Source organism: Procambarus clarkii, chromosome 1, assembly GCF_040958095.1.
Source record: "Procambarus clarkii isolate CNS0578487 chromosome 1, FALCON_Pclarkii_2.0, whole genome shotgun sequence".
Taxonomy (NCBI): Eukaryota; Metazoa; Arthropoda; class Malacostraca; order Decapoda; family Cambaridae; genus Procambarus; species Procambarus clarkii.
In genome coordinates, this window is record NC_091150.1 from 58,770,303 (window position 1) to 58,797,156 (window position 26,854).

At 42.5% G+C, this 26,854-nt stretch overlaps 1 protein-coding gene across 1 annotated transcript in view; it reads right to left on the reverse strand.

Annotated features, from left to right (window-relative positions):
- The window catches only part of LOC123755425 (synaptogenesis protein syg-2), a 773,573-nt gene that overhangs the window by 57,575 nt on the left and 689,144 nt on the right, over positions 1–26,854 (reverse strand). The window contains exons 11-12 of the mRNA XM_069312426.1: positions 16,835–16,968; positions 280–437 (exon numbers count right to left, since the gene is read on the reverse strand). Coding sequence (XP_069168527.1) covers positions 280–437; positions 16,835–16,968 — 292 coding nt within the window. The remainder of the gene's footprint in view (positions 1–279; positions 438–16,834; positions 16,969–26,854) is intronic.

Genomic DNA, 26,854 nt, shown 5'->3' on the forward strand with positions numbered 1-26,854 from the left:
CATTACAGTGTATCTATAGTGGCATTACAGTGTATCAATAGTGGCATAACAGTGTAACTATAGTTGTATCACAGTGTATCTATAGTGGCATCACAGTGTATCTATAGCGGCATCACAGTGTAATATGATGCCGCTATAGACACACTGTGAAATTTGATGATGATAATAAAAAAGATGATGATAAGGACAGGCCGAGGAACTTGCAAATTAAGAAAAGAAGGAAACCTGAAGATAATTATATTTATGAACTCCACAGAAGAAGAGCAAGAGAGGACTCACAGGAGGCAGATATGAGGACATCAGGGCCGGCTTGGGCGTGTCCCTGTGAGTGTAGTCCGGGCGTGAGGGCGTCTGTCTTGGTGGTCGGAGACTGCAGCTCCAAGCCTCCCAACACGCCCATGTCTCGCCCGCCTACCCCTGGCTGCACACACCTGCATCTGGGGTACAGAAAAAGAACAAGACGATACACAATTGTTGATCATGTTTATTGCTCCGTGCTTTTGGAGAATTATTTATCACTGTCAGTGAGAAGGTTTGTGTCTCCAAGCTGTAGCAATAATTCTAAAAGCGGCTAGTGCACACGCCCTCGCACATACGCGCGCGCACGCACACACAAACACACACACACACACACACACACACACACACACACACACACACACACACACACACACACACACACACACACACACACACACACACACACACACACGACCATTCCTGCAGCTTGTCCAGGTCTTCTTGAAGCCTCAAGCTGTCCTCCTCTGCCTTAATCCTTCTCATAAGTTTGGTGTCGTCAGCAAACATTGAGAGGAATGAGTCTATACCCTCTGTGAGATCATTTACGTATATCAGAAACAGGATAGGTCCAAGTACAGAGCCCTATGGGACTGTGACAAATGGAATGCATTAGGCAGTGATGTGGTGGAGGCTGACTCCATACACAGTTTCAAGTGTAGATATGATAGAGCCCAATAGGCTCAGGAACCTGTACACCTGTTGATTGACGGTTGGGAGGCGGGACCAAAGAGCCAAAGCTCAACCCCCGCAAGCACAACTAGGTGAGTACAACTAGGTGAGTACACACACACGCACACACACGAGGCACTGAACCAGTGCCTTAACTTGTGTCCTTAACTTGTGTCCCTTAACTTTGTGTCCTTAAGGCCAGTGTCCTTAACTTGTATACCATGCACGGTGATGGAGAAGATTGTGAGAAAAAACCTAGTAACACATCTGGAGAGAAGAGACTTCGTGACAACCCATCAACATGGGTTCAGGGAGGGTAAATCTTGCCTTACAGGATTGATAGAATTCTACGATCAGGTGACAAAGATTAAACAAGAAAGAGAAGGCTGGGCGGACTGCATTTTTTTGGACTGTCGGAAAGCCTTTGACACAGTACCCCATAAAAGGTTGATGCATAAGCTAGAGAAACAGGCAGGAGTAACTGGTAGGGTGCTCCAGTGGATAAGGGAGTACCTAAACAATAGGAAGCAGAAAGTTACAGTGAGGGGTGAGACCTCAGACTGGCGTGAAGTCACCAGTGGAGTCCCACAGGGCTCTGTACTTGGACCTATCCTGTTTCTGATATACGTAAATGATCTCCCAGAGGGTATAGACTCATTCCTCTCAATGTTTGCTAACGACGCCAAAATTTTGAGAAGGATTAAGACAGAGGAGGACAGCTTGAGGCTTCAAGAAGACCTGGACAAGCTGCAGGAATGGTCGAACAAATGGCTGTTAGAGTTTAATCCAAGCAAATGTAATGTAATGAAGATAGGGGTAGGAAGCAGGAGACCAGATACAAAGTATCACTTGGGAGATGAAATACTTCAAGAGTCCGAGAGAGAGAAAGACCTGGGGGTTGATATCACGCCAGACCTGTCCCCTGATGCTCACATCAAGAGGATAACAGCAGCAGCATATGCCAGGTTGGCTAACATAAGAACGGCCTTTAGAAACTTGTGGAAGGAATCTTTCAGAACATTATATACCACATATGTCAGACCAATCCTGGAGTATGCGGCACCAGCATGGAGTCCATATCTAGTCAAGCATAAGACTAAAATGGAAAAGGTTCAAAGGTTTGCCACCAGACTAGTACCCGAGCTGAGAGGTACGAGCTACGAGGAGAGACTACGGGAATTAAACCTCACTTCGTTGGAAGACAGAAGAGTTAGGGGGGACATGATCACCACATTCAAGATCCTCAAGGGAATTGACAGGGTTGATAAAGACAGGCTGTTTAACACAAGGGGCACACGCACTAGGGGACACAGGTGGAAACTGAGTGCCCAAATGAGCCACAGAGATATTAGAAAGAACTTTTTTAGTGTTAGAGTGGTTGACAAATAGAATGCATTAGGAAGCGATGTGGTGGAGGCTGACTCCATACACAGTTTCAAGTGTAGATATGACAGAGCCCAAAAGGCTCAGGAACCTGTACACCTGTTGATTGACAGTTGAGAGGCGGGACCAAAGAGCCAGAGCTCAACCCCCGCAAGCACAACTAGGTGAGTACAACTAGGTGAGTACACACACACACACACACCTCTCTCCTCCCCCTCGCTCTCTCGCCCCCTCTCTCCCTCACCCCCTCTCCCTCTCCATCTATCTCCATCTCCTCTCTCTCTCTCTCTTCTCTCTCTTCTCTCTCCTCCCTCTCCCTCTCTCTTCCCTCTCTCTCTCTCTCCCTCTTGTCCCTCTTTCCCCCCCCCCCCTCCTTTCTTCTCACCTCAGTGAGAGAGTCAGATCGCCCCCACCCATCCATCACACACACACACACACACACACACACACACACACACACACACACACACACACACACACACACACACACACACACACACACAAACAAACACACACGCGCGGACACACAAACACACGCACGCACGTGTCTTTGTCTCTCTCTCATCCCTCTCTCTCACCCCACTCTCTCACTCTACTCTCTCACCCCTCTCTCTCACCCCACTCTCACCCCTCTCTCTCACCCCACTCTTACCCGTCTCTCCCACAAACTCTCTCTCTCTCTCTCTCTCTCTCTCTCTCTCTCTCTCTCTCTCTCTCTCTGTCTGTCTGTCTCTCGCTCTCTCTCTCTCTCTCTCTCTCTCTCTCTCTCTCTCTCTCTCTCTCTCTCTCTCCTCCACCACCCCTCTCTGCCCTCCTGACAAATCCTATCATGGCACAACTAGCAACAGGGGCAAGCATGACAGCCAGAGGTAACAGGGGAACAGGGAAAAGTCAAGGTGACTAAATGAAGGAAATGTTCGCCCAGTTTCTGGAGGACATCAAGAGTGAGATGCAAGAAATGATGCAGGAAATGAAGAACGAAACAAGCAACCTGAAAAGAGAGCTGACAGCAGCAAAAGAGGAGATTAGAGCCCTTAAAGAGAACAGTATCGATGCTGAGACTCATTAAATCATCCAGGGAGAAGGTGGTAATAGTATTTTGGAAGAGAATGCCACAATAAAAGCAACATTTGCAGAAGTGCTAAAAAAAACTCTAAAGTAATGTCTGCAGTGATGGAGGTAGCCATGAAAGCAGCCACCTCACAGGAAGCAGCACGCTCCACTAGCCAGCTGCTGGAAAGGAAAAGATCAGTGGTAGCTGTGGGTATTTAAGAGCAGGAAGGCTCCAGTAGAACAGAGTGGAATGATAAGGACACAGCGGCAGTGAATGAAATACTCAAGGCACTAGACATGGAAGGGGCTGAGTATAGCATTGAGAAGGTTTTCAGGCTAGGCTGGTACAACAAAGACCGAGACCGTGTGTTAAAGATAGTGTTTGCAAACGAGAACACAAAGGAGAAGTTTCTAACAAGGAAGAGCTACCTGCAATATGTGGGAGAATTCAAAAATGTATTCCTCCAGAGGGACATGACGAGGGAGGAGAGAGCCATGGTGGCAGAAGCAAGGAAGAGGCGCAGGGCGAGAGGGGAAAACCAGGAAATCACAGCTCCCAACACAACATCCCCAGTTGCAAGGGGGGAATCCACATCCAGCTATCCAGTAACACCAGCGGGGAGGGCAACCCCACCACCCTCCTCTGCATAGAAACCCCCCTACCCCAAACCTTCCCTACCACCACTCAAATGCTCAGCCAAATCTCTCCTCTGACACCCAATCCCCACCCTTCTACCCCTCCCCTCCTCCTGCCAAGTCCCCCCTCTCCCTTTTTCCTTCCTGTGCTCCCTCCCCTTTCACCCCATACCATCCCTGTCCCTCCCCCTTCACTTGACCCCCCACCCCTCATGCCAGTGCTCTCTGAGACCCTGTTATCCACCTCACAAATCCTCACACCCATGGAACAGCTTCCCCCACCAGCAGAACACTCACCAAGGAGGCGATTTGAGAAGGGACAGAAGAAAATGAGCCTCAAGGCAATGTACACTATCATAGATGGAATTACAAATAAAGCAAATGAGCTTGAATAATGGGTAGTAGGGGGAAAACCCAGACATAATAGCTCTCACAGAAACAAAGCTAACGAAAACCATAACAAATGAAGTGTTCCCACAGGACTATTTTGTTATGAGGAAAAAGAGGGAAGGAAGAGGTGGTGGTGGTGGTGTAGCTCTGCTGGTAAGAAAAGGCTGGGACTTTGAGGAGATGGTTATTCAGGGCTGTGAAGGTTTCAGTGACTACATAATAGGTACCATAACAACTGGAGGGCAAAAAATTATAGTCGTAGTCATATTTAATCCGCGACCAAATGACAGAAGACCCAGACAGGAATATGATAGAAACAACATGGCCACCATTACCATAATTGAGAGAGCAGCTTCTGTTGCTAGCAGGAATGGATATGGACTACTAATCATGAGAGACTCAACCATAGAAAGATAGATTGGGAGAACAGAGACCCGCATGGAGGACCGGAAACATGGGGAGCTAATTAATAAGCTGCTGGACGTGGCAACAAGAAACTTTCTAAGCCAACACATCAAGGATTCAACAAGAATAAAAGAAGATGAACCAGCAATGCTTGATTTGTTATTTACCCTAAATGAGTGGGATATAAGGGAAGTTAAGATGGAAGCATCCTTGGGAATGAGTGATCACAGTGTATTGAACTTTGAGTACCTGGTAGAGCTAGGAATTATCTCCCCCATAAAAGAACTAGGAAACAAAAGGCTGGCATACCGAAAGGGAATTATGAAGAGATGAGAAGTTTCCTAAGGGAAGTACCTTGGGACACAGACCTCAGAGATAAGTCTGTACAAGATATTATGGACTATGTCACCCAAAAGTGTCAGGAGGCAGTAAAGAGGTTCATCCCGGCCCAAAGGGAAAAATCCGAGAAGCAAAAGAAGAATCCATGGTATAATAGGGCATGTATGGAAGCAAAGAAACTGAACAAAAGGGCGTGGAGGAACTTCTGGAATAACAGAACACCTGAAAGCAGAGAGAGATACCAGAGAACCAGGAATGAGTATGTCAGGGTGAGAAGAGAAGCAGAGAAAAGTTATGAAAATGATATAGCAAACAAAGCCAAGACCGAACCAAAGCTACTCCACTGTCACATCAGAAGGAAAACAACAGTGAAAGAACAGGTATTGAAAATTAGAACAGGCGAGGACAGGTATACAGGGAATGACAAAGAGGTGTGTGAAGAACTCAACAAGAGGTTCCAGGAGGTCTTCACAATATAACAAGGTGAGGTCACTGTGCTAGGAGAAAGCAAACCAGGCGGCCTTGGAAGGGTTCGAAATTACGAGAGAGGAGGTCAAGAGACACCTGCTGAATCTGAATGTTAGAAAGGCTGTTGGTCCAGACAGGATCTCACCATGGGTACTGAAAGAGTGTGCAGAGGCACTTTGCTTGCCACTCTCCATAGTGTACAGTAGGTCACTGGAGACGGGAGACCTACCAGAAATATGGAAGACGGAGAATGTGGTCTCAATATTCAAAAAGGGCGACAGGCAAGAGGCACTGAACTACAGGCCAGTGTCCTTGACTTGTATACCATGCAAGGTGATGGAGAAGATCGTGAGAAAAAATCTGGTAACACATCTGGAGAGAAGGGACTTCGTGACAAATCGCCAACATGGGTTCAGGGAGGGTAAATCTTGCCTGATTGGCTTAATAGAATTCTACGGCCAGGTGACAAAGATTAAGCAAGAAAGAGAAGGCTGGGCGGACTGCATCTTCTTGGATTGTCGGAAAGCCTTTGACACAGTACCACATAAGAGGCTGGTACATAAGCTGAAGAGACAGGCAGGTGTAGCCCTTAAGGTGCTCCAGTGGATAAGGAAGTACCATAGCAATAGGAAGCAGAGAATTACGGTGAGGGGTGAGACCTCAGATTGGCGGGAAGTCACCAGTGGAGTCCGACAGGGTTCTGTACTCGGTCCTATCTTGTTTCTGATATATGTAAATGATCTCCCGGAGGGTATAGATTCATTTCTCTCAATGTTTGCAGACGATGCCAAAATTATGAGAAGGATTAAGACAGAGGAGGACTGCTCGAGGCTTCAAGAAGACCTAGACAAGCTGAAGGAATGGTCAAACAAATGGTTGTTAGAGTTTAACCCAAGCAAATGTAATGTAATGAAGATAGGTTTAGGGAGCAGGAGGCCAGATACAAGGTATCATCTGGGAGATGAAATACTTCAAGAGTCAGAGAAAGAAAAAGACTTGGGGGTTGATATCACGCCAGACATGTCTCTTGCAGCCCATATCAAGAGGATAACATCAGCGGCATATGCCAGGCTGGCCAACATACGAACGGCATTCAGAAACTTGTGTAAAGAATCATTCAGAACTTTGTATACCACATATGTCAGGCCAATCCTGGAGTATGCAGCCCCAGCATGGAGTCCATATCTAGTCAAGGATAAGACTAAACTGGAAAAGGTTCAAAGGTTTGCCACCAGACTAGTACCCGAGCTGAGAGGTATGAACTACGAGAAGAGACTTCGGGAATTAAACCTCACTTCGCTGGAAGACAGAAGAATTAGAGGGGACATGATCACCACATTCAAGATTCTGAAGGGAATTGATAGGGTAGATAAAGACAGGCTATTTAACACAAGGGGCACACGCACTATGGGACACAGGTGGAAACCGAGTGCCCAAATGAGCCACAGAGATATTAGAAAGAACTTTTTTAGTGTCAGAGTGGTTGACAAATGGAATTATGTGTAGATTAGATAATTAGATTTACGGAAAAAGACCTGGGTAAATACTGGTTCGGTAAACGGGTTCTTGTTTTATGAACCAATTACTGTGTAACATGTTAGAACTAGTATCCCCTTGATTTTCTCAAACTTAGATTAGACATATATATGAATGAGATTGGGTGGATATTAGGAGGAGCTACCTGGAAGTTATGCTATATAAGTAAAGTAGGAATATATATTTACACATATTAACCTAATATATCTCTAATTAACCCATATTTATCTCTAATTTATGGGATTTTATCCAATTTTACCATAATTTTGAAAATGTAGAGGGGGGTCTCATACCTTAAATATATAGCTAGCAAGGTAAGGGGGGGGGGGAGGTCTAAAACCCATCACTTATGGGATAGGTTAAGGTTAATTGTATAGATATCATATCCTTTCTGAAAAAATATGATGTAAAATGGAGTTCAGATCCAGTTACATAAAGTTAGATTAAGGATAGTTAAGTTGAACTGATGTAGAGAAAATGCCCTATAATAACACATTTCCATTAACCCCCAGGTAATAGAGGTTAAGGTGGGATGAGTTGCTTGTATTGTATGAAAACAAACAAAAAACAAAGTTGCAACATTGGACCAAGATCATGGTATCAGAAGTTAGGTCCAGGGCAGTTGGGCTGATGCACAAACAACACTTTCACCCCCAAAATACGATACATTTGGAGTTAGGTAAAAAGGAGGATAGGTTCAGGGTGGCTGAGTTGATGTGTTAAAACAAAACACTTACCAAGTAATGTAGCTACAATATTGAATATAAATCCAAGCTGGTTAGGCATGGGGCAGTTAGGTTTGTACCCAAAATCAACCATCTCTTAACAATGAAGTTGCTATATATAACGAAGATCCAGGCAAGTTTGGTATGAGACAGTTAGGTTTATATGGACATTGACACTTTTCTAAGTATATGTCATATCAGAGGTTAGTTCTCTTATTGATGAGTTATGGTAATATGAGGAAAAAATATCCAGTAACAACAACAACACACTTCTGAGAATATATTCGTAAAAATCAGTTGTAACCCAGGGTGGAATGGAAGGTGGAAGTAGACATTAACAACTCTATCAGTTAACTTCTGCTCTGGATGTGATGGGCATAAGAACATTTAGTATAATTCGGCTTTGCTTAGTTATAATTAGGATAAATTTAGTGGAATTGACTCAAATTGGGATAACTTGGTTGAATTTAGCTATTGTTGTGTTAGCTTAGGTTAGGCTAGGTCTTGTTAGGTAGGATTGATGCTAGAAAAACACATCTGGATATTGAAAAAAGCTGGATGGACACAACACTAGTAGAGTGAAATGGTATTGAGAATGGGGTATGTGTTCCAAAGACCGAATGTTGGTAATAGATGGTAACAGCTCTAACCGTTAAATCCAGTTTTGGTTGTAATATGATTAGTTACATTTAGTTAATTTCAACATTGTTTTGTTTTCGAAATGAGGTACATTTAGTGGACATACTTCATATAACATACTCATACAACATACTTCAGCCACGTTATTGTGACTCATCGCCTGCACATTTAGTGGAATTGACTCAGATTGGGATAAATTTGATAAAATTTTACTTTGGCTGTGTTATGTTAGGTTAGGGTAGGTTAGGATAGGTTTGGTTGGATTGAGTTCAATAAACACATATGGATGAAGGAAAATGGCTAGTTGAACACAGCACTAACACTATGAAATGGTCTTAAGAATAAAGTATGTTAGGCAGTGACTAGATATTGGAAATACACATTAAATTTATATGGAATAGGTGAAACTCCAGTAAATTGTGTTTTGGTTGTGCTATGATACTGTAAATTTGGTGGAAATTATATTAGATTGCCTAAATTTAGGTAAATTTGGTGGAAAGTGTCTTAAATTAGATAAAATTTGGATTGGATATCTTATATTTTGCCAACTTTAATAAAATCTAGCTTTGGATGTGCTAGGTCAGATTAGGTAGGGCTGTGTAGGGTAGGATATAAAATAGCTTAGTGGTAATGAACTAGCATGTTCATAAAATAGAGTAAATTACCCTATTTGGGTTCAAGTTATAGCTAGCATTTGTAATGAAATAGCAGAAGCTATATAGGGTTGTATGTGAGGATATGGTCTTGGGAATGGGGCTATGATATGCCAAGACCGGATGTTGGATATTTTAAATATACAATAAATTCAGATGAAATAGGTCAAGCTTTGATAAATGGGGCTTTGGTTGTGCTATGATACGGTAAATTTGGGAAAATGTGGTGAAAATTGTCTTAAATTAGGTGAATTTAGGTAGATTTGGGTAAATTTGGTGAAAATTGTGTTTAATGTGGTAAACTCTAAGTGGGACCGCATAATTTTAGTCAACTTTAATAATATCTAGCTTCGGATGTGCTAGGTCAGGTTAGGTAAGGTTGTGTAAGTTAGGATATATAATATCTTGGGGGGTAATGAACTAACTTGTTCATATAATTGTGTAAATTAGCCTATTTGGGATTCAGTTATAGGTATCTGATGTAATGGATGTATAGAGGTCACATAGGCTTGTATGTGAGGATATGGGATGCTTATATTTAGCTAGTTTAACTTTTGCTAGATTGAATTTGGGTAAATTTGTGTAGTATCAGAATTTTTGCTAGATTTAGATAAATTTAGGTTCTAATAGGATGCATTTTGAAAGGATATAGTAAGATTGCTTAAATTAACAAAGAATTACTGACTTAATCTAACTCAACCTGTCTTAAACCCCACCCATCCTACCTAATATAACTAAGGCTAGAACCAAGAAGTCTGTTGGATGGTTTGCCTACATAAACATGGGTGATATGATTTCAATGGTAGTTATAAGGGGGGATATTAATAAGATATTAAAACAAGGGACATATACTAGATGAATAGGTTTGTACTAATAATGTTGAAACATTCATGGAAAAGGTATGTGTGTTCTTATATTGAGCTCATAGGATAGATGTACCATTCAAATATGTGAAATTCTGACTTTTTTGGGATAATTTTTGGTTAAACACAGCATATTATAAATGTCCTAAATATAACTAGAAAAATACTGTGCAAATTGTGTATTGTTTGACTAAGTTGGGTGTGATTCTATTTGTACAAATAGCACAATGATTATAATTGTGGAAGTTCTGAATTAATTGTTCAGAATATATATTATAGTATTTTACACAAGTTGTATGATGATTGGAATTACATATTGATTATATTCCCGAAAATTGTGTGTTGCTTGTGCAAGTTGTGTATTAATTGCATATGTTTTGCAAGTGTATTTGTGTGAATTGTGTATTTGTGCTAATTGTGTGTTAATTATATTTGTGCAAGTTGTGTAATAATTGTCTATTTGTTGTAATTGTGTTTGTGTGAATTGTGTATTTGTGCTAGTTGTGTATTTTACATATTTCGGCTAGTTATGTATTGCATGCATTTGTACCGGATATGCATTGGATTGTATTTATGCAAGTTTTGTAATAATTATGAAAGATGTGTAATAAATGAGCAAATTGTGTATTAATTGTGTAATTGTATATGGACGAATTGTGTATTTGTGCCTGTTGTGTATTGATTGTCATTGTGTAAGTCGTGTAATTATATAGCAAGTTTGGTTGTATTAATTGGGCAAAGATCTGAATTAATTACACAAGTTGTATATTAACTGTCCATATTTTATAATAATTTTTGTGTGAATAGTGTATTTGTGCACGTTGTATTTTAATTGCTGAAGTGAAACTGGTGCAACTGTAATTTTATGCAAATTGTGTATTTGTGTAAGTTTTGTATATGTTATCAGAAAAATATGAGACAGTGTGCGAGTATTTTCTGAACGTTATGTTTATGAAATTGTGTAATTTTAGATAGTGCATTTTAATTGTACAAGTGTATATACAATTTGTTATATTTATGCAAATACCATACTTTGTGTAAATTTCATACTTTGAGTGTACATGCAATATTTGTGTAAATGATATATTTCTGTGTGTAACTGGCATGTTTTGTATGTAAATGACATATCTTGTCTATAAATGGCATATTTTGTGTGTAAATGGTATTTTTTGTATATAAATGTTGTACTGTGTGTGTGTGCAAATGTTGTATTTTGTGTATAAAGGGACATATTTAATGTGTAAATGTTATATTTCATGTCTAAATGCCAAATTTTGTATGTATTTACAAGTGTACTTTTTTGTGTAAATGTTGTTAAGTTATATTTAAGTATGCCATATCAAAAACACGGTTTTTTATTAATAAATACTAATAATATTTCAATGTGACAAACACCCTGGTTTATACATATCAATAGTATGTAAGTGGGTATATATATGCCCGAAACGCATTGCGTAATAGTGGCTTTAGGCATTGTATGTACTAGCTCTATCTATATATCAATCCATTAATGTAACATCACTTGTATGTATGTACCTTACCTGAATAAACATATTTATTTATTATTTATTTATTTATATTCATGTAATTATAATATTTGGTTTGTTTGAATATAACATGGTATTCAATAATATTATGGACTTGCTTGAACAACATGGATACTATACTGATTCGTATGCATCAATATGAATTAACAGTACAAAATTTAAGATTATTGGGGTGAATAATCTGTTGGGTTACTGAAAAACGTATTCTAAATATGTTGTTGTTGTTGTTTTCATATTCAGCTACTCAGAACGAAATGCCCATGTAGCACAGGCTATGGTGAGCCCGTAATTGTATTCGGTTATTCGTGATAACCTTGCTACTGTGATATTTGGGTCAAAGTTTTAAATGGAGGTGGGGGTTCCTCCTTTTTCCCCTGTTTTTTTTTATGTTTTTTTTTTTTTTTGCTTCTGTTTAAGGCGTGTTTAATAACATTATTTTGGTGGCAGATGTAGGTGCAGAATGTTCGCTAGTGAGTCCCATTCCTCAACAGCTTTTCTAATCATTGTAGTCGCTGTGGAATGTGCATCTAATGCAGCTGCTGTCGTTGGATTAATGTTGAGTTTGATGTGCAGGGCTTCAGTAGCTTCACATTCCAGTAAGTAGTGCAATAGTAGCGCCTAGTAGTAGTAGGTAGTAAGTAGCGCCTCTGCTTCTGTTCCACAGATATAATATTCTTTAACAATTGTGTTTATTACCTCCCAGCAGCACTTGTAACCAAGTCTGAGTCTGTGTATGGCTACTGCAATTTCTCTGGCATTGCTAAAGTAGCAGTAGCAGCAGCTACTGCTACTGCTCTACCTGTTGTAAAGGTTCAAATACCTCCACGTTTTTCACAGATTAAGGGGCAAATCAAGAAGAAAATACTCCCTACTATCAAAAGTCGCCACAGAGCCAAAGTAGCGGAAGGAAGATCCACTGCGATATAGTACGAACAAGCCACTGGGTATTACTCCTTCAAGCCTGACAAAAAGATATTCTAAATACATTTTTAGGGGATTAATATAGTATATATTGCATCTGACTAAACTGGGCAAATGTGGAAAAAACAGGCTGTAGACTAAGCGTGTATAGGATGTGGAGTATGTATGTATGTATGTATGTATGTATGTATGTATGTATGTATGTATGTATGTATGTATGTATGTATGTATGAATGTATGTATTTGTGACTGTTGGTTTAGAAACAATTTAGCTGATTTTAGGAGCAAGATTAGATTTTCAAGGTCTGGGAATGATTTACTATGAATATAGTGGCTAGCATCCACCTGAGTTGTTAGATGGATGAATTGCGGTATGACATTTGGACAGCAATTTGATGGATGTGAGGACAATTGAACACCTGTGAACACAGATACTAATCCACTGAGCTGCCAGTTGTACGATAACTACCTTTGTAATATAATGAATCATTTATCAATCGTGTTATATTGTTGCTGTGCAGGAATTACCCAGATTTAAAATGGTAGAGGAACTGCTATATATCTAGCCTGCAATGATCCATCACTGCGATTACAGAGATTGTCAACTGAAATATCGTGCTTCCACAATGTATATTTGGCTAAAAAATTAGAATGAAAACTATTATTACTATTAAAAATGATAAAAAAATGTATTAATATATATTCTTAAACCCTTGATGAGGTTAGGTTTGGGTTGGATAGTCTTTTAACTTGAAGAATATTATTATTATTACTATTATTATTATTATTATTATTATTATTATTATAAGTATAAATAAACATTGAATATGTATTACAAATAAGTAAGGTACCAGTTAATGCAAGGTATTATTGCATTGCCTCTGACGTCACCTACCGCTAGAGTCGAGCTGCTAAGAAATTTTCTCACCCTGATGTTAATGAGTGGTTAATATAATCCCTCAGTGGAACCGTCTGTGACGTCAGGGGCTGCTAAAGTAATGTACTCCATTGGTTACTAAATACTCCTTGGAGCTGATGACGTAGCTAAGATACTACACTTCCTAAGTAAAAACATAACATAAGAATGAAGGTAACAGCAGAAGACCTATTGGCCCATATGAAGCAGTTTCTTTTGATATCAACCCAATCTAATTCATATAAATGTCTAATCTAAGCTTGAGGCAATCAGGGGATACTACTTCTATCATGTTATGCGGTAATTGATTCCATGAAAACAACAACCCTTTTACCGAACCAGTATTTACCCAGGTCATTTTCCTAAATCTAAACTTATCCAATGTACTCACCTAATTGTGCTTGCGGGGGTTGAGTTTTGGCTCTTTGGTCCCGCCTCTCAACTGTCAATCAACTGGTGTACAGATTCCTGAGCCTACTGGGCTCTATCATATCTAAATTTGAAACTGTGTATGGAGTCAGCCTCCACCACATCACTTCCTAGTGCATTCCATTTATTAACTACTCTGACACTGAAAAAATTCTTTCTAACGTCTCTGTGGCTCATCTGGGTACTAAGTTTCCACCTGTGTCCCCTTGTTCGTGTCCCACCCGTGCTGAAGAGTTTGTCTTTGTCCACCCTGTCAATTCCCCTGAGAATTTTATAGGTGGTTATCATGTCTCCCCTTACTCTTCTGTTTTCCAGGGATGTGAGGTTCAGCTCCTTTAGCCTTTCCTCGTAGCTCAATCCTCTCAGTTCCGGGACGAGCCTGGTGGCATACCGCTGAATCTTCTCTAACTTTGTCTTGTGTTTAACTAGGTATGGACTCCAGGCTGGAGCTGCATACTCCAGGATTGGTCTTACATAAGTGGCATACAGGGTTCTGAAAGATTCCTTACACAAGTTTCTGAAGGCAGTTCTTATGTTGGCCAGTCTAGCATATGCCGCTGATGATATTCTTTTGATGTGGGCCTCTGGGGACAGGTTCGGTGTGATATCAACCCCCAGATCCTTCTCTCTATTTGACTCTTGCAGGATTTCCCCTCCCAGATGATACCTTGTGTTCAGCCTCCTGCTTCCTTCGCCTAATTTCATCACCTTACACTTTCCTGAGTTGAACTTTAGCAGCCATTTTCTAGACCATTCCTCCAGTTTATCCAGGTCATCCTGTAGTCTCTGTCTATCTTCATCCGTCTTGATTCTTCTCATAATTTTTGCATCATCAGCAAACATTGAGAGGAATGAGTCTATACCCTCTGGAAGATCGTTCACATATATTAGAAACAGGATGGGTCCAAGTACTGAGCCCTGTGGGACTCCGCTGGTGACATCTCGCCACTCTGATGTCTCCCCCCTCACCGTTACTCGCTGTTTCCTGTTGCTTAAGTACTCCCTTATCCACTGGAGCACCTTCCCTTTTACTCCTGCCTGTTGCTCCAACTTTTTTAACAGCCTTTTGTGGGGTACTGTGTCAAAGGCTTTTTGGCAATCCAGGAAAATGCAGTCGGCATTGATGAAAATGCAGAAAATTTCCTGCCTAATTTTCGTTGCCTGGTCATAAAATTCTATTAAACCTGTGAGGCACGATTTACCATCTCTGAACCCATGTTGGTGGTGCGTTACAAAGTTATTTCCCTCCAGATGCTCTACGAGTCTTTTCCTCACGATCTTCTCCATCACCTTGCATGGTATACAAGTTAAGGAAACTGGCCTGTAATTCAGTGCCTCTTGCCTGTCACCCTTTTTGTATATTGGGACCACGTTAGCTGTCTTCCAACTTTCTTGTAAGTCTCCTGTTTCCAGTGACCTGTTATACACCATAGAGAGTGGCACACTTAGTGCTTCTGCCCCTTCCTTTATTATCCATGGTGAGATTCTATCAGGCCCAACAGCCTTTGTCACATCCAGCTCCAGCAGACACCTTTTGACCTCATCACTGGTGAGGTCAAATTCCTCCAAGGTTGCTTGGTTTGCCGCCTCCTCATGTATACTCATGTATACCTCATGTACTCATGTACTCATGTATGCCGCCTCCCAATGTATACTCATTGTTGTGTGTTCTATTGTGTTGATACTTTTAACACCTTATTAATATCCACTTTGCTATGTCCATTCACCCATTTGTACATCTCTATAAATATCAGGTGTAGATAAACTCAGGGCGCAAACAATCTAAATTGGATAAGTTTAGATTTAGGAAAGACTTGGGTAAATACTGGTTCGGTAACAGGGTTGTTGATTTGTGGAACCAATTACCGCGTAACGTGGTGGAGGTGGGGGTCCCTCGATTGTTTCAAACGTGGGCTGGACATGTATGAGTAGGATTGGTTGGTTATAAATAGGAGCTGCCTTGTATGGGCCAATCGTCCTTCTGCAGTTACCTTTCTTCTTATGTTACACTTATGTAAACTTATGTTCTTATGTAATCTTTCTCAAAACTTTGAAATAGTCTTTGCTAATCAGTAAAAAGAATTGGAGCAGATAGTTAGGCGATAACTACTGATAGGGGCTTCTGCATATTAATGGAGTCACATGACTTTAGGGTATAAGTAGATAAATGGGGATGAAAGGAGTATTAAATAGTTCGGATATTTAATATACATTGGGTAAGACATGGGTAAATACCAGTGTGAGCATTGTGCTATTCCCTTTGCTTCTCATACATAGACCTTCTGCAGTTTATCGCATAGTGGCAGATGATGTTTGGTTCAACATGGGCTGGAAGTAAATAGGAGATACTGTATAGTCCCTCCAAAAAGACCTGCAATTTCATTCTTATGTTCAATATATGATGTTTATCCATAAATAGTCTTTGAAAATGGGAAAAATATGAAAATGGGATTAAAACATTGTCAATGGCTTTGAATATGCTATCACAGAAAACGGAGATATTGATGAAGATGAAGTTTGGCTGGCTGATGATATCATTGACCATTAGGGACGACTGTGTCTGTGTGGGTCGCCGAGGTAACTGTATTTCGGGACGACTGGAGGCGGCCGTTTAATCCCCATTGTTTAAAAAACAAGGACCTGAAGGGAGCTGTTTAATTCCCCCTTTGAAAAATTATATACGACGGCATGGAGCAGTAGATAAATTTCATGAAAAAATTAAATCTCTCCCTATGCCATAGACCGACCGTTGGAATAAATGGAAAACCGCCCATATGACTATGGTCTTCCATTGCGGAAAAATTAAAACACCCCTATAACTGTGGCCGGCCGTCGAAAAAAGGAAAATGGCTGGCCATAGTCATAACTCCCACTACTCAGGGAGACCCCCAGCAGGGGCGAGGGCGTTCCTTTATGACAAGAGGGAAGTCAGGGAGATCCCCAGCACGGGTGTAGGGCGTACCTGTATGACCGGAGGAGAGTCAGCGAGACCCCCAGCAGGAGAAGACCAAGGAAGCCGCCCACCAGCCCCAGGAAGGCCCCCATCAGCGGGGACACAGACGCTGACGACACCTCCCCCATCCTCTTCTCGGCCACCTGTCGGAACACACGTGTGTTAACCCCAGTGTATTGATCCCCAGGCTGAGGCAGGGACAGTAGGTAATGAGGGTGTGAGGCAATGTTCATAGGTAATTAGGGTGTGTGAGGCAGTGTATGTAGGTAATGAGGATGTGAGGCAGTGTGTATAGTGTTATGATCACCATCTAAAAATAGTCCTTTCCTGCCTCATGAATCCACCTAGAAAGTGCACAGAAAGCTCAAACTATGATTTAAGTTAAAAGGAACGAGTGTTATACTCAATCTTGCATGATATTTGACTTTAAAGGGATGAATTGTGCCAGATTACGAAACAAAATGGCGCCCAGGCGGGCGGTGGCACAATCAAGAACTTGTGGAGAGCAGCGACACATGCCTCAAGCTCATATAACGTCAAAGGTGACTGGCGGGGCTCAGGTGCTCAGCCAATCAGCACGAGCTTTTTGTGCCGTTATTGGTTGGCACCGAGCCCGCCCCAGGGAGCGGAGCCCGGCTCACTGTTTGACTAGACATAATATGAGGAGGTTGTGACCTTGGGAGCTCTCACAAAAATCAGCAGATTAAGATCTTAATGAGGGTGTAGGGTATTTTTAACTGTGGGTTCTTCTTAACCACTCCTTGCACTTGCCTAGCCGAGGATAGTTTCAGGTTTGGTTTGGTTTGAGTCTTTTAGGGCATTGCTCAGTTAGGTTAGGTTTCAAGTCTAGGTAAGGCTTTGCTTCATTAGTTCTCGAGTTGCTCGGCCACCGGTCTCCAGGGGCGAAGTTAGGATAGGTTGTCTACTGATTCCTATGTCAGGCCCAGTTAGCCTGACATAGGAATCATTTATCTACCGCTTCCCCTTGTAGTAGAGACTAAATAAAATAGTCTCTACTACAGGTATTTGAATGAATAAGCTATTCTATAGTTAGGAAAAGAGTGAATGAATAGGTATAGACTCGGTAGTAATAAGGTACTGATAGAATCTTCTGCAGTTTGTATAGGTGGCAGGATTGGAGAGTATAAGTGGATGCAATGGGTATAGACTCGGTATTAGTAGAGTATTCTGTAGTTGTATATATGTAACACGATTGAAGGGTATAAGTTGGGGTATTGATAGGATCTTCTGCAGTTGGTATAGGTGGCACGATTGATGGGAATAGGTGGATACAATGGGTATAGACTGAGAATTAATAGGGTATTCTGCAGTTTTTATATAAGTGACATGATTGTAGGGTATAAGTGGATAAAATGGGTATGGAAAAAGGGGTTTTAATTAGGGCAATGATTGAACCAACATGGGTGGAAAATACAAAGGTGGTCCTGTAAGGTCCCCCAAAAAGGCTTTCTGCAATTTCAGTCTTTTATTCTATAGGCGATCTTTTACCCAGAAAATATAATTGAAAATGAGATTTAATATTATATTCTTGAAAAGTGGATTAAATATTCCATCACAGACAATGGACTTATTATGGGAAGATGAAGGATGACGTCAATGCACATTAAGAATGACGGAAGGGAGCCCTTTAATGCCTCGGGTAAATATCCAAAATGGGGATAAATATGAAAATGGGATTATATATGCAGTTATGGAAAACGGATTTATTGAGTGAAGATGAAGGATGGCTGTAGGTGACACCATCGAACATAGGGGATTAGCTGTGCCTGTGCGGGTTGCTGAAGTGAGCATATTTCAGGATGATGGGAGGCAGTTGTTTAATCTCCTCGGGTACAATAGCATGGGACAGAAGCGGCCATTGCCGACGTTCACGGAATTTTTTTTAGAGGTCAGAGGCCAGCTGTCACGTTTCACAGGAAAATAATCAGGGGCCATAGACCGGCAGTCACTAACATTCACGATAAAAAACAGGGGCCATAGACCAGCAGGCTGGAAAAACAAAACTCCCAGTCTATGGCCCAGTTTCCACTACTCATGTGATGACTGGTGGTGCATGTGATGACTGGTGGTGCATGTGATGACTGGTAGTGCATGTGATGATTGTGGTTGTACATGTGATTTTTTTTCAGGGATATTCCTGCACGGGCTCTAAGCCTCTGGCTGCTCCACTATGTATTGCTTGTTTCTGTTTTACTTTGGCAGAGTATGAGTATTTATGACTTGCATAGTTGTTTCAGTAAGATTTTGCCACGTGTGTTTAACAACTTATTCTACCCTGTTGAATCTAAGTTGAAATCTTAATGAGTTTGTAACTCTACACTGAATTAGATAATGTTCCAGTGATCTGTCGGGCATTTCTCCAGTGCTGACATTTCCTCTCATCTTCTGGCACCTGTAAGCCTATTTAACATGCACATGGGTATTCATGCCTGATGCGATGTAAGTGTACTTCTGTTGTTCTACTGCTCCCGTTCATTAAAATAAGCAACCCGTCTCGCACTTGCCTTCAGTCAATATTGGCTTATTTAATAAGTTCATATGTGACATACTAATTGATTGTGAATATTTAAGTTTACCTTGAAAAGCTTCATAAAAAACAGCGACCTCACCTAACCTTCTTAGTATGTTAAGATAAGCATCTTATTGCTTCTTAATTACAATTATTACTTAACCTATACCGTTGATATGTTAAGTAATAATTGTAAATAAGAAGCAATAAGATGCTTATCTTAACATACTAAGAAGGTTAGGTGAGGTCGGTGTTTTCTATGAAGCTTTTCAAGGTAAACTAAAATATTCACAATCAATTAGTATGTCACATATGCACTTATTAAATAAGCCAATATTTACTGTAAGCAAGTGCGAGAACGGGTTGAAATAAGTGGTTTGTAATTGATTGAATTCTTGTACCAACCCGCAGATCCTGATGTTACAACTGTTGTGCTGTGGTCACTGTAAATTTTTTCTTTGCTCTACTTCTAATTACTTTCTTAATCTGTGATAGACTCGCTGGTATGTAAATGTTTACATTTCTTCTCTTAGTTGCAAGTTTTGCAGTTTCGTCTGCAATGTCATTTCCAATTATTCTCACATGAATTGGCTCCCAGTTGATAAGACCTGAGGACCTTGACGTTTAAGTGTTTGCATTCATGATATGACATTTGTGATCAGGTGGATGTTGTCATGTATGTGTACTTGTTGCAAAGTCTCAATGGCAGTTTTCGAATCTGTATGTATTATAACATGTTGTCGGTGATCAGCAAGAGCATATTCCGAAGCCTTTTGAATGGCTCTCATCTCTGTTTGTAAAGTTGAACACCCATTTGAGTCTCCAACTATTTGCAGAGTTTCCTGCCTTAACTACAGCTCCAGTTTCTTGCCCCTGCTGGTCTACTGATCTATCTGTGAAGTGTGTGAAGCTGTCAGATGCCAAGATTGTTTCTTTCTGCATCTGTGCAATATTACGTAGCAGATGAGGACTAGTCTGGTTCTTTTTTATTCAAGAGCAATCTTTATAGTCTTCTGGCAGAGATTCCCAAGGGGCTTGCATAACAAAGTCTGCATGTATTTCATCGAAACCCTTCTCAGTGACTATTTGTTATATCAAATGTATTGATGGTGTTTATTTAGTAATAAAATGCTGCATTTAGATGTTACTTTATCTAATGCCACTTGTGGTTTATTTAGAAGTGGAGGACTTGTAATTACTAATGCTATATCATCAGCATAGTTCAGCAATTTAACCCCTTCTGTAAATGTAACGAGGTTTTTCCATAAGGATGTTAAGAAGACTTGGACTGAGGACTCCTCGCAGTGGAGTCCCATTCTCGTGTAAGTGGTAATACGAAACGTGTCCGTGCAATGAACAAATCCACAAGGGCCGTGATGAGGCTTCGAACTTATGTCTGGGATGATCCTAGACCCACCTTAGTCGACTGCGCCACGACATGGTTAAAGTAAATGCAATCTGGAGTGCTACTGCCCTCACAAGGCTCCCGCAGCTTCTCCAAAGCACAGACCGGGATTTTAGACAATTTACCCATGCCCCCGGGCTCTGTCAACCAAATGGTCTACCTCTTCGCCCTTATTTCAATACACAATTCATGGGGGAATTGTGTAAAACCCTGGTCTGTGCTTTGGAAAAGCTGCCGGAGCCTTGTGAGGGCAGTAGCACTAGAGGTTGCATTTCTTTTAACCATATTGTGGCACAGTCGACTATGGCGCATCTGGGATCATCCCGGACGTAGTTTCGAACCCTCATCACGGCCCTTGTGGATTGGTTCATTTGATGCATCACACTGTTGTGATTTCTGTGAGTTTGTCCTTGCAACTTTACTCTGACATACTTGTGACTTAGGTAATCTTGAATTCACGCTAGAATATTTCTCCTTACACTTTTTTAACTAAGGTGTGCACAATTGCTTGCTGGCTTGCAAGTTCGAATGCTTTTTCTAGATCAAGGAAGATCACTATAGCCGGACCTGAGTTAACTGTTCCTAGTAATGTTGCTATACAGTTGGCAGTACCTACTCCTCTTGTGAAGCCAAATATGTGTTTATGCAGGTCTCCAGTCTTCCACAGTAGTCTATTTAAGACCATCCGTGCTGCAGTTTTACTAATGCATGATGTTAATGAAATGGGCCTGTAATTGTTAGGCTCTTTCGGCTTAGGAATCGGAATGATGTCTGTTTTCTTCCAAGAGGTCGGTAGTTTGCCTTGCTGTCAAGATGCATTGATAACGTCCAATATCCCTTGTTCTCCAGCAGGACCTGCATGTGCGATCATTGAGTATGTAATGTTATCAGCACCTGGTGCAGTGTCCTTACCACCACTTATGAGCTCTGATTAGTTCTTGTTTGGTGAAGGGACAATCACATTCGTCATTTGTAGCTATGCTCTCTTTAATGGTTGTCAACCTTTCTTGTTTTAATTGTTCTTGCTTTAATATGAAGCTGCTGTTTCTGCAAATTGGAGTGCAAGACTCTCAGCCTTCTGCAATGTTGCATACATGCCTGTGGTCGGGCTGGTCGACCTGATATGGTTTTAATCTGGCCCCATATCTTGCCAAGACTACTATGTTCATTTAGAGTTTGACACCACTCAAACCATCTTGCCTCCTTTACCTCTCTAGAAACTCGTCTTGCTTCAGGTATCACCGCTCTTAGCAGATTTCTTCCTTCTGGTGTTGGGGTTCTCTTTAGATGTTTTCTGAAGATGTTGACTCTGTGGTTTTGTTCTTTAACTTCATTACTATAGAACGAATAGTTCTTCCATTTTATTTTTTTTAAATGATTGGGGGAGGATACCCTAGGTGGGCACTTAATGGGAGGATGGCAGGGATTGGGGCTTGGTTGTGTTTACTAGTTGTGTTTTTGCGGGGGTTGAGCTTTGCTCTTTCGGCCCGCCTCTCAACTGTCAATCAACTGTTTACTAACTACTTTTTTTTTTTTTTTTTTTTTTTCCCACACCACACACACACACACACCCCAGGAAGCAGCCCGTGACAGCTGACTAACTCCCAGGTACCTATTTACTGCTAGGTAACAGGGGCACTTAGGGTGAAAGAAACTTTGCCCATTTGTTTCTGCCTCGTGCGGGAATCGAACCCGCGCCACAGAATTACGAGTCCTGCGCGCTATCCACCAGGCTACGAGGCCCCCCTGTGTGTGTGTGTGTGTGTGTGTGTGTGTGTACTCACCTTATTGTACTCACCTAATTGTGCTTGCGGGGGTTGAGCTTTGGCTCTTTGGTCCCGCCTCTCAACCGTCAGTCAACTGGTGTACAGATTCCTGAGCCTACTGGGCTCTGTCATATCTACATTTGAAACTGTGTATGGAGTCAGCCTCCACCACATCACTTCCTAGTGCATTCCATTTACTAACTACTCTGACACTGAAAAAGTTCTTTCTAATGTCTCTGTGGCTCATTTGGGTACTCAGCTTCCACCTGTGTCCCCTTGTTCGCGTCCCTCCAGTGTTGAATAGTTCATCCTTGTTTACCCGGTCGATTCCCCTGAGGATTTTGTAGGTTGTGATCATGTCCCCCCTTACTCTTCTGTCTTCCAGTGTCGTAAGGTGCATTTCCCGCAGCCTTTCCTCATAACTCATGCCTCTTAGTTCTGGGACTAGTCTAGTAGCATACCTTTGGACTTTTTCCAGCTTCGTCTTGTGCTTGACAAGGTACGGGCTCCATGCTGGGGCCGCATACTCCAGGATTGGTCTTACATATGTTGTGTACATGATTCTGAATGATTCCTTACACAGGTTCCTGAACGCCGTTCTGATGTTAGCCAGCCTCGCATATGCCGCAGACGTTATGCTCTTTATGTGGGCTTCAGGAGACAGGTTTGGTGTGATATCAACTCCTAGATCTTTCTCTCTGTCTGTTTCATTAAGTACTTCATCTCCTATTCTGTATCCTGTGTCTGGCCTCCTGTTTCCACTGCCTAGTTTCATTACTTTGCATTTACTCGGGTTGAACTTCAACAGCCATTTGTTGGACCATTCACTCAGTCTATCTAGGTCATCTTGTAGCCTCCTACTATCATCCTCTGTTTCAATCCTCATAATTTTTGCATCGTCGGCAAACATTGAGAGGAACGAATCTATACCCTCTGGGAGATCATTTACATATAACAGAAACAGTATAGGTCCAAGGACTGACCCCTGCGGGACTCCACTTGTGACGTCTCGCCAATCTGAGACCTCACCCCTCACACAGACTCGTTGTCTCTTGTTGCTTAGGTACTCCTCTATCCACCGGAGTACCTTCCCTTTCACTCCATCCTGCATCTCCAACTTTCGCACTAGCCTCTTGTGTGGCACTGTGTCAAAGGCTTTCTGACAATCCAAAAATATGCAGTCTGCCCACCCTTCTCTTTCTTGCCTTATTTTTGTTGCCTGGTCGTAGAATTCAAGTAACCCTGTGAGGCAGGACCTGCCATCCCTGAACCCATGTTGATGCTGTGTTACAAAGTTCCTTCTCTCCAGATGCTCCACTAGTTTTTTTCGCACAATCTTCTCCATCAGCTTGCATGGTATGCAGGTTAGGGACACTGGCCTGTAGTTCAGTGCCTCCTGTCTATCCTCTTTCTTGTATATCGGGACTACGTTAGCTGCTTTCCAAATATCTGGCAGTTCCCCTGTTGCCAGTGATTTGTTATACAGTACAGAGAGTGGTAGGCACAGTTCTTTTGCTCCTTCCTTTAGCATCCAAGGGGAGATTCCATCTGGGCCTATAGCCTTTGACACATCCAACTCTAATAAACACTTCCTTACTTCCCCGCAGGTAATCTCAAACTCTTCCAGTGGTTCCTGGTTAGCTATTCCCTCTCTTATCTCTGGGATTTCTCCTTGCTCTAAGGTGAAGACCTCTTGGAATTTCTTATTCAGTTCCTCACACACTTCCTTGTCGTTTGTAGTGAATCCTTCTGCCCCTATCCTTAATTTCATAACCTGTTCCTTTACTGTTGTTTTTCTCCTAATGTGGCTATGCAGCAATTTAGGCTGAGTCTTTGCCTTGCTTGCGATGTCATTTTCGTATTGTCTTTCTGCCTCTCTTCTCATCCTGACATATTCATTCCGGGCATTCTGGTATCTTTCTCTGCTCTCCAGTGTCCTGTTATTCCTATAGTTTCTCCATGCCCTTTTACTTTGCTGCTTAGCTAGCCTACATCTCTGATTTAACCATGGGTTTCTCATTTTCATTTCTCTGTTTTCCTTTTGGACTAGGACAAACTTGTTTGCTGCGTCCTTGCACTTTTGCGTGATGTAATCCATCATATCTTGGGCCGTCTTTCCCCTGAGCTCTGTTTCCCATGCTATATCTGTTTTGAATTTTCTTATCCCCTCATAGTTTCCCTTTCGGTATGCTAACCTTTTGGTTTCGGTATCCCCCCTCGAGTTCAATAACCCTTCTTCAATCGAGTACTCAAACACCAGTACACTGTGGTCGCTCATTCCTACTGGGTCCTCAAAACCGATTTCTCTTATGTCGGAGTCGTTCAGAGTGAAGACTAGGTCGAGTCTCGCTGGTTCGTCATTGCCTCTCATCCTTGTGGGTTCTCCGACATGCTGGGTTAAAAAGTTGCTTGTCACCACCTCCAATAGTTTGGCTCTCCACGTATCCTCGCCTCCATGCGGTTCCTTGTTCTCCCAGTCAATCCTTCCGTGATTGAAGTCGCCATGATGAGCAGGTGGGATCTATTTCTACAGGCAGCAGAGGCTGCCCTCTCAATTATAGTGTTAACTGCCATGTTGTTGTTTTCGTACTCTTGACTGGGTCTTCTGTCATTTGGTGGAGGGTTGTATATTACTGCTACTACTATTCTTGGTCCTCCCATTGTCATGGTGCCTGCTATGTAGTCTCTGAACTCCTCACAGCCCGGGATGGCCATCTCCTTAAAACTCTATTCCTTTCTCATGAGCAGGGCCACTCCGCCTCCTCCCCTACCTTCCCTCTCTTTCCTTATTACTGTGTACTCCTGGGGAAACACGGCATTCATTATGATTCCAGAGAGTTTTGTTTCAGTGAGTCCGATTACATCTGGGTTCACTTCTTGTGCTCTTTCCCTTAGTTCACTTGTCTTGCTTGTGATCCCATCTATGTTCGAGTACATCACCCTGAAACTGACTCTCTTCTGCTTCTCCTCTGGGGGGGACCTTTGGGATCTGGGGTGAGTGGGAGCTGGGGGGACCTGGCACGGGGAGACTGGTGGAGGAGGGAGGGCTTGGGGGGTGGGGGAGACAGGGGTGGTGGGGGAGAGTAAGGGGGGTGGGTAAGAGGGAGAGTGAGAGGGAGAGGGATGGGGGGGGGGAGAGAGTGAGAGGGGGAGGATTGGGGGGAGGGGTGAGAGAGGGAGGGTTGGGGAAGCCTGGTGGGAGGAGAGGCTTTGGGGATAGGGGAGATAGGGGGGGGGCTTGGGGGGGAGAAAAGGGTGGAGGGCTTGGGGGGCGTGGGGGAAAAAGGAGGGCTGAAGTGGGTGAGGAAGAGGGGAGGGTTTAGGGGAGTGGGGGAGAGGGGAAGACTTAGGTGGGGTGGGGGAGAGTGGGGGGCTTAGGGGGGCAGGGGAGAAGGGAGGGCTTGGGGGTGGGAGAGACGGGAAGGCATATGGGAAAAGGGAGGGCTTGGGGGATGGGGGAGAAGGGAGGTCCTAGGGAGAGGGGTGAGTGGGAGGAGGGGCGTGAGTGGGAGGAGGGGATGCCCTAGGTGGGTACTTAGTGGGGGCTGACAGGGGATGGGGCAGGTTGGGTATTATGTGGGGGTGGTGCCCCAATCCCTGTGGCTGTTGCACTGTTTGAGGAGGGTTCTCCACTTCCCTCTGGGATTGTAGGGTTGTGTGTGTGTGTACTCACCTAGTTGTACTCACCTAGTTGTGTTTGCGGGGGTTGAGCTCTGGCTCTTTGGTCCCGCCTCTCAACCGTCAATCAACAGGTGTACAGATTCCTGAGCCTATCGGGCTCTGTCATATCTACACTTGAAACTGTGTATGGAGTCAGCCTCCACCACATCACCCCCTAATGCATTCCATTTGTCAACCACTCTGACACTAAAAAAGTTCTTTCTAATATCTCTGTGGCTCATTTGGGCACTCAGTTTCCACCTGTGTCCCCTTGTGCGTGTTCCCCTTGTGTTAAATAGACTGTCTTTATCTACCCTATCAATCCCCTTCAGAATCTTGAATGTGGTGATCATGTCCCCCCTAACTCTTCTGTCTTCCAGCGAAGTGAGGTTTAATTCCCGTAGTCTCTCCTCGTAGCTCATACCTCTCAGCTCGGGTACTAGTCTGGTGGCAAACCTTTGAACCTTTTCCAGTTTAGTCTTATCCTTGACTAGATATGGGCTCCATGCTGGGGCTGCATACTCCAGGATTGGCCTGACATATGTGGTATACAAAGTTCTGAATGATTCTTTACACAAGTTTCTGAATGCCGTTCGTATGTTGGCCAGCCTGGCATATGCCGCTGATGTTATCCGCTTGATATGTGCTGCAGGAGACAGGTCTGGCGT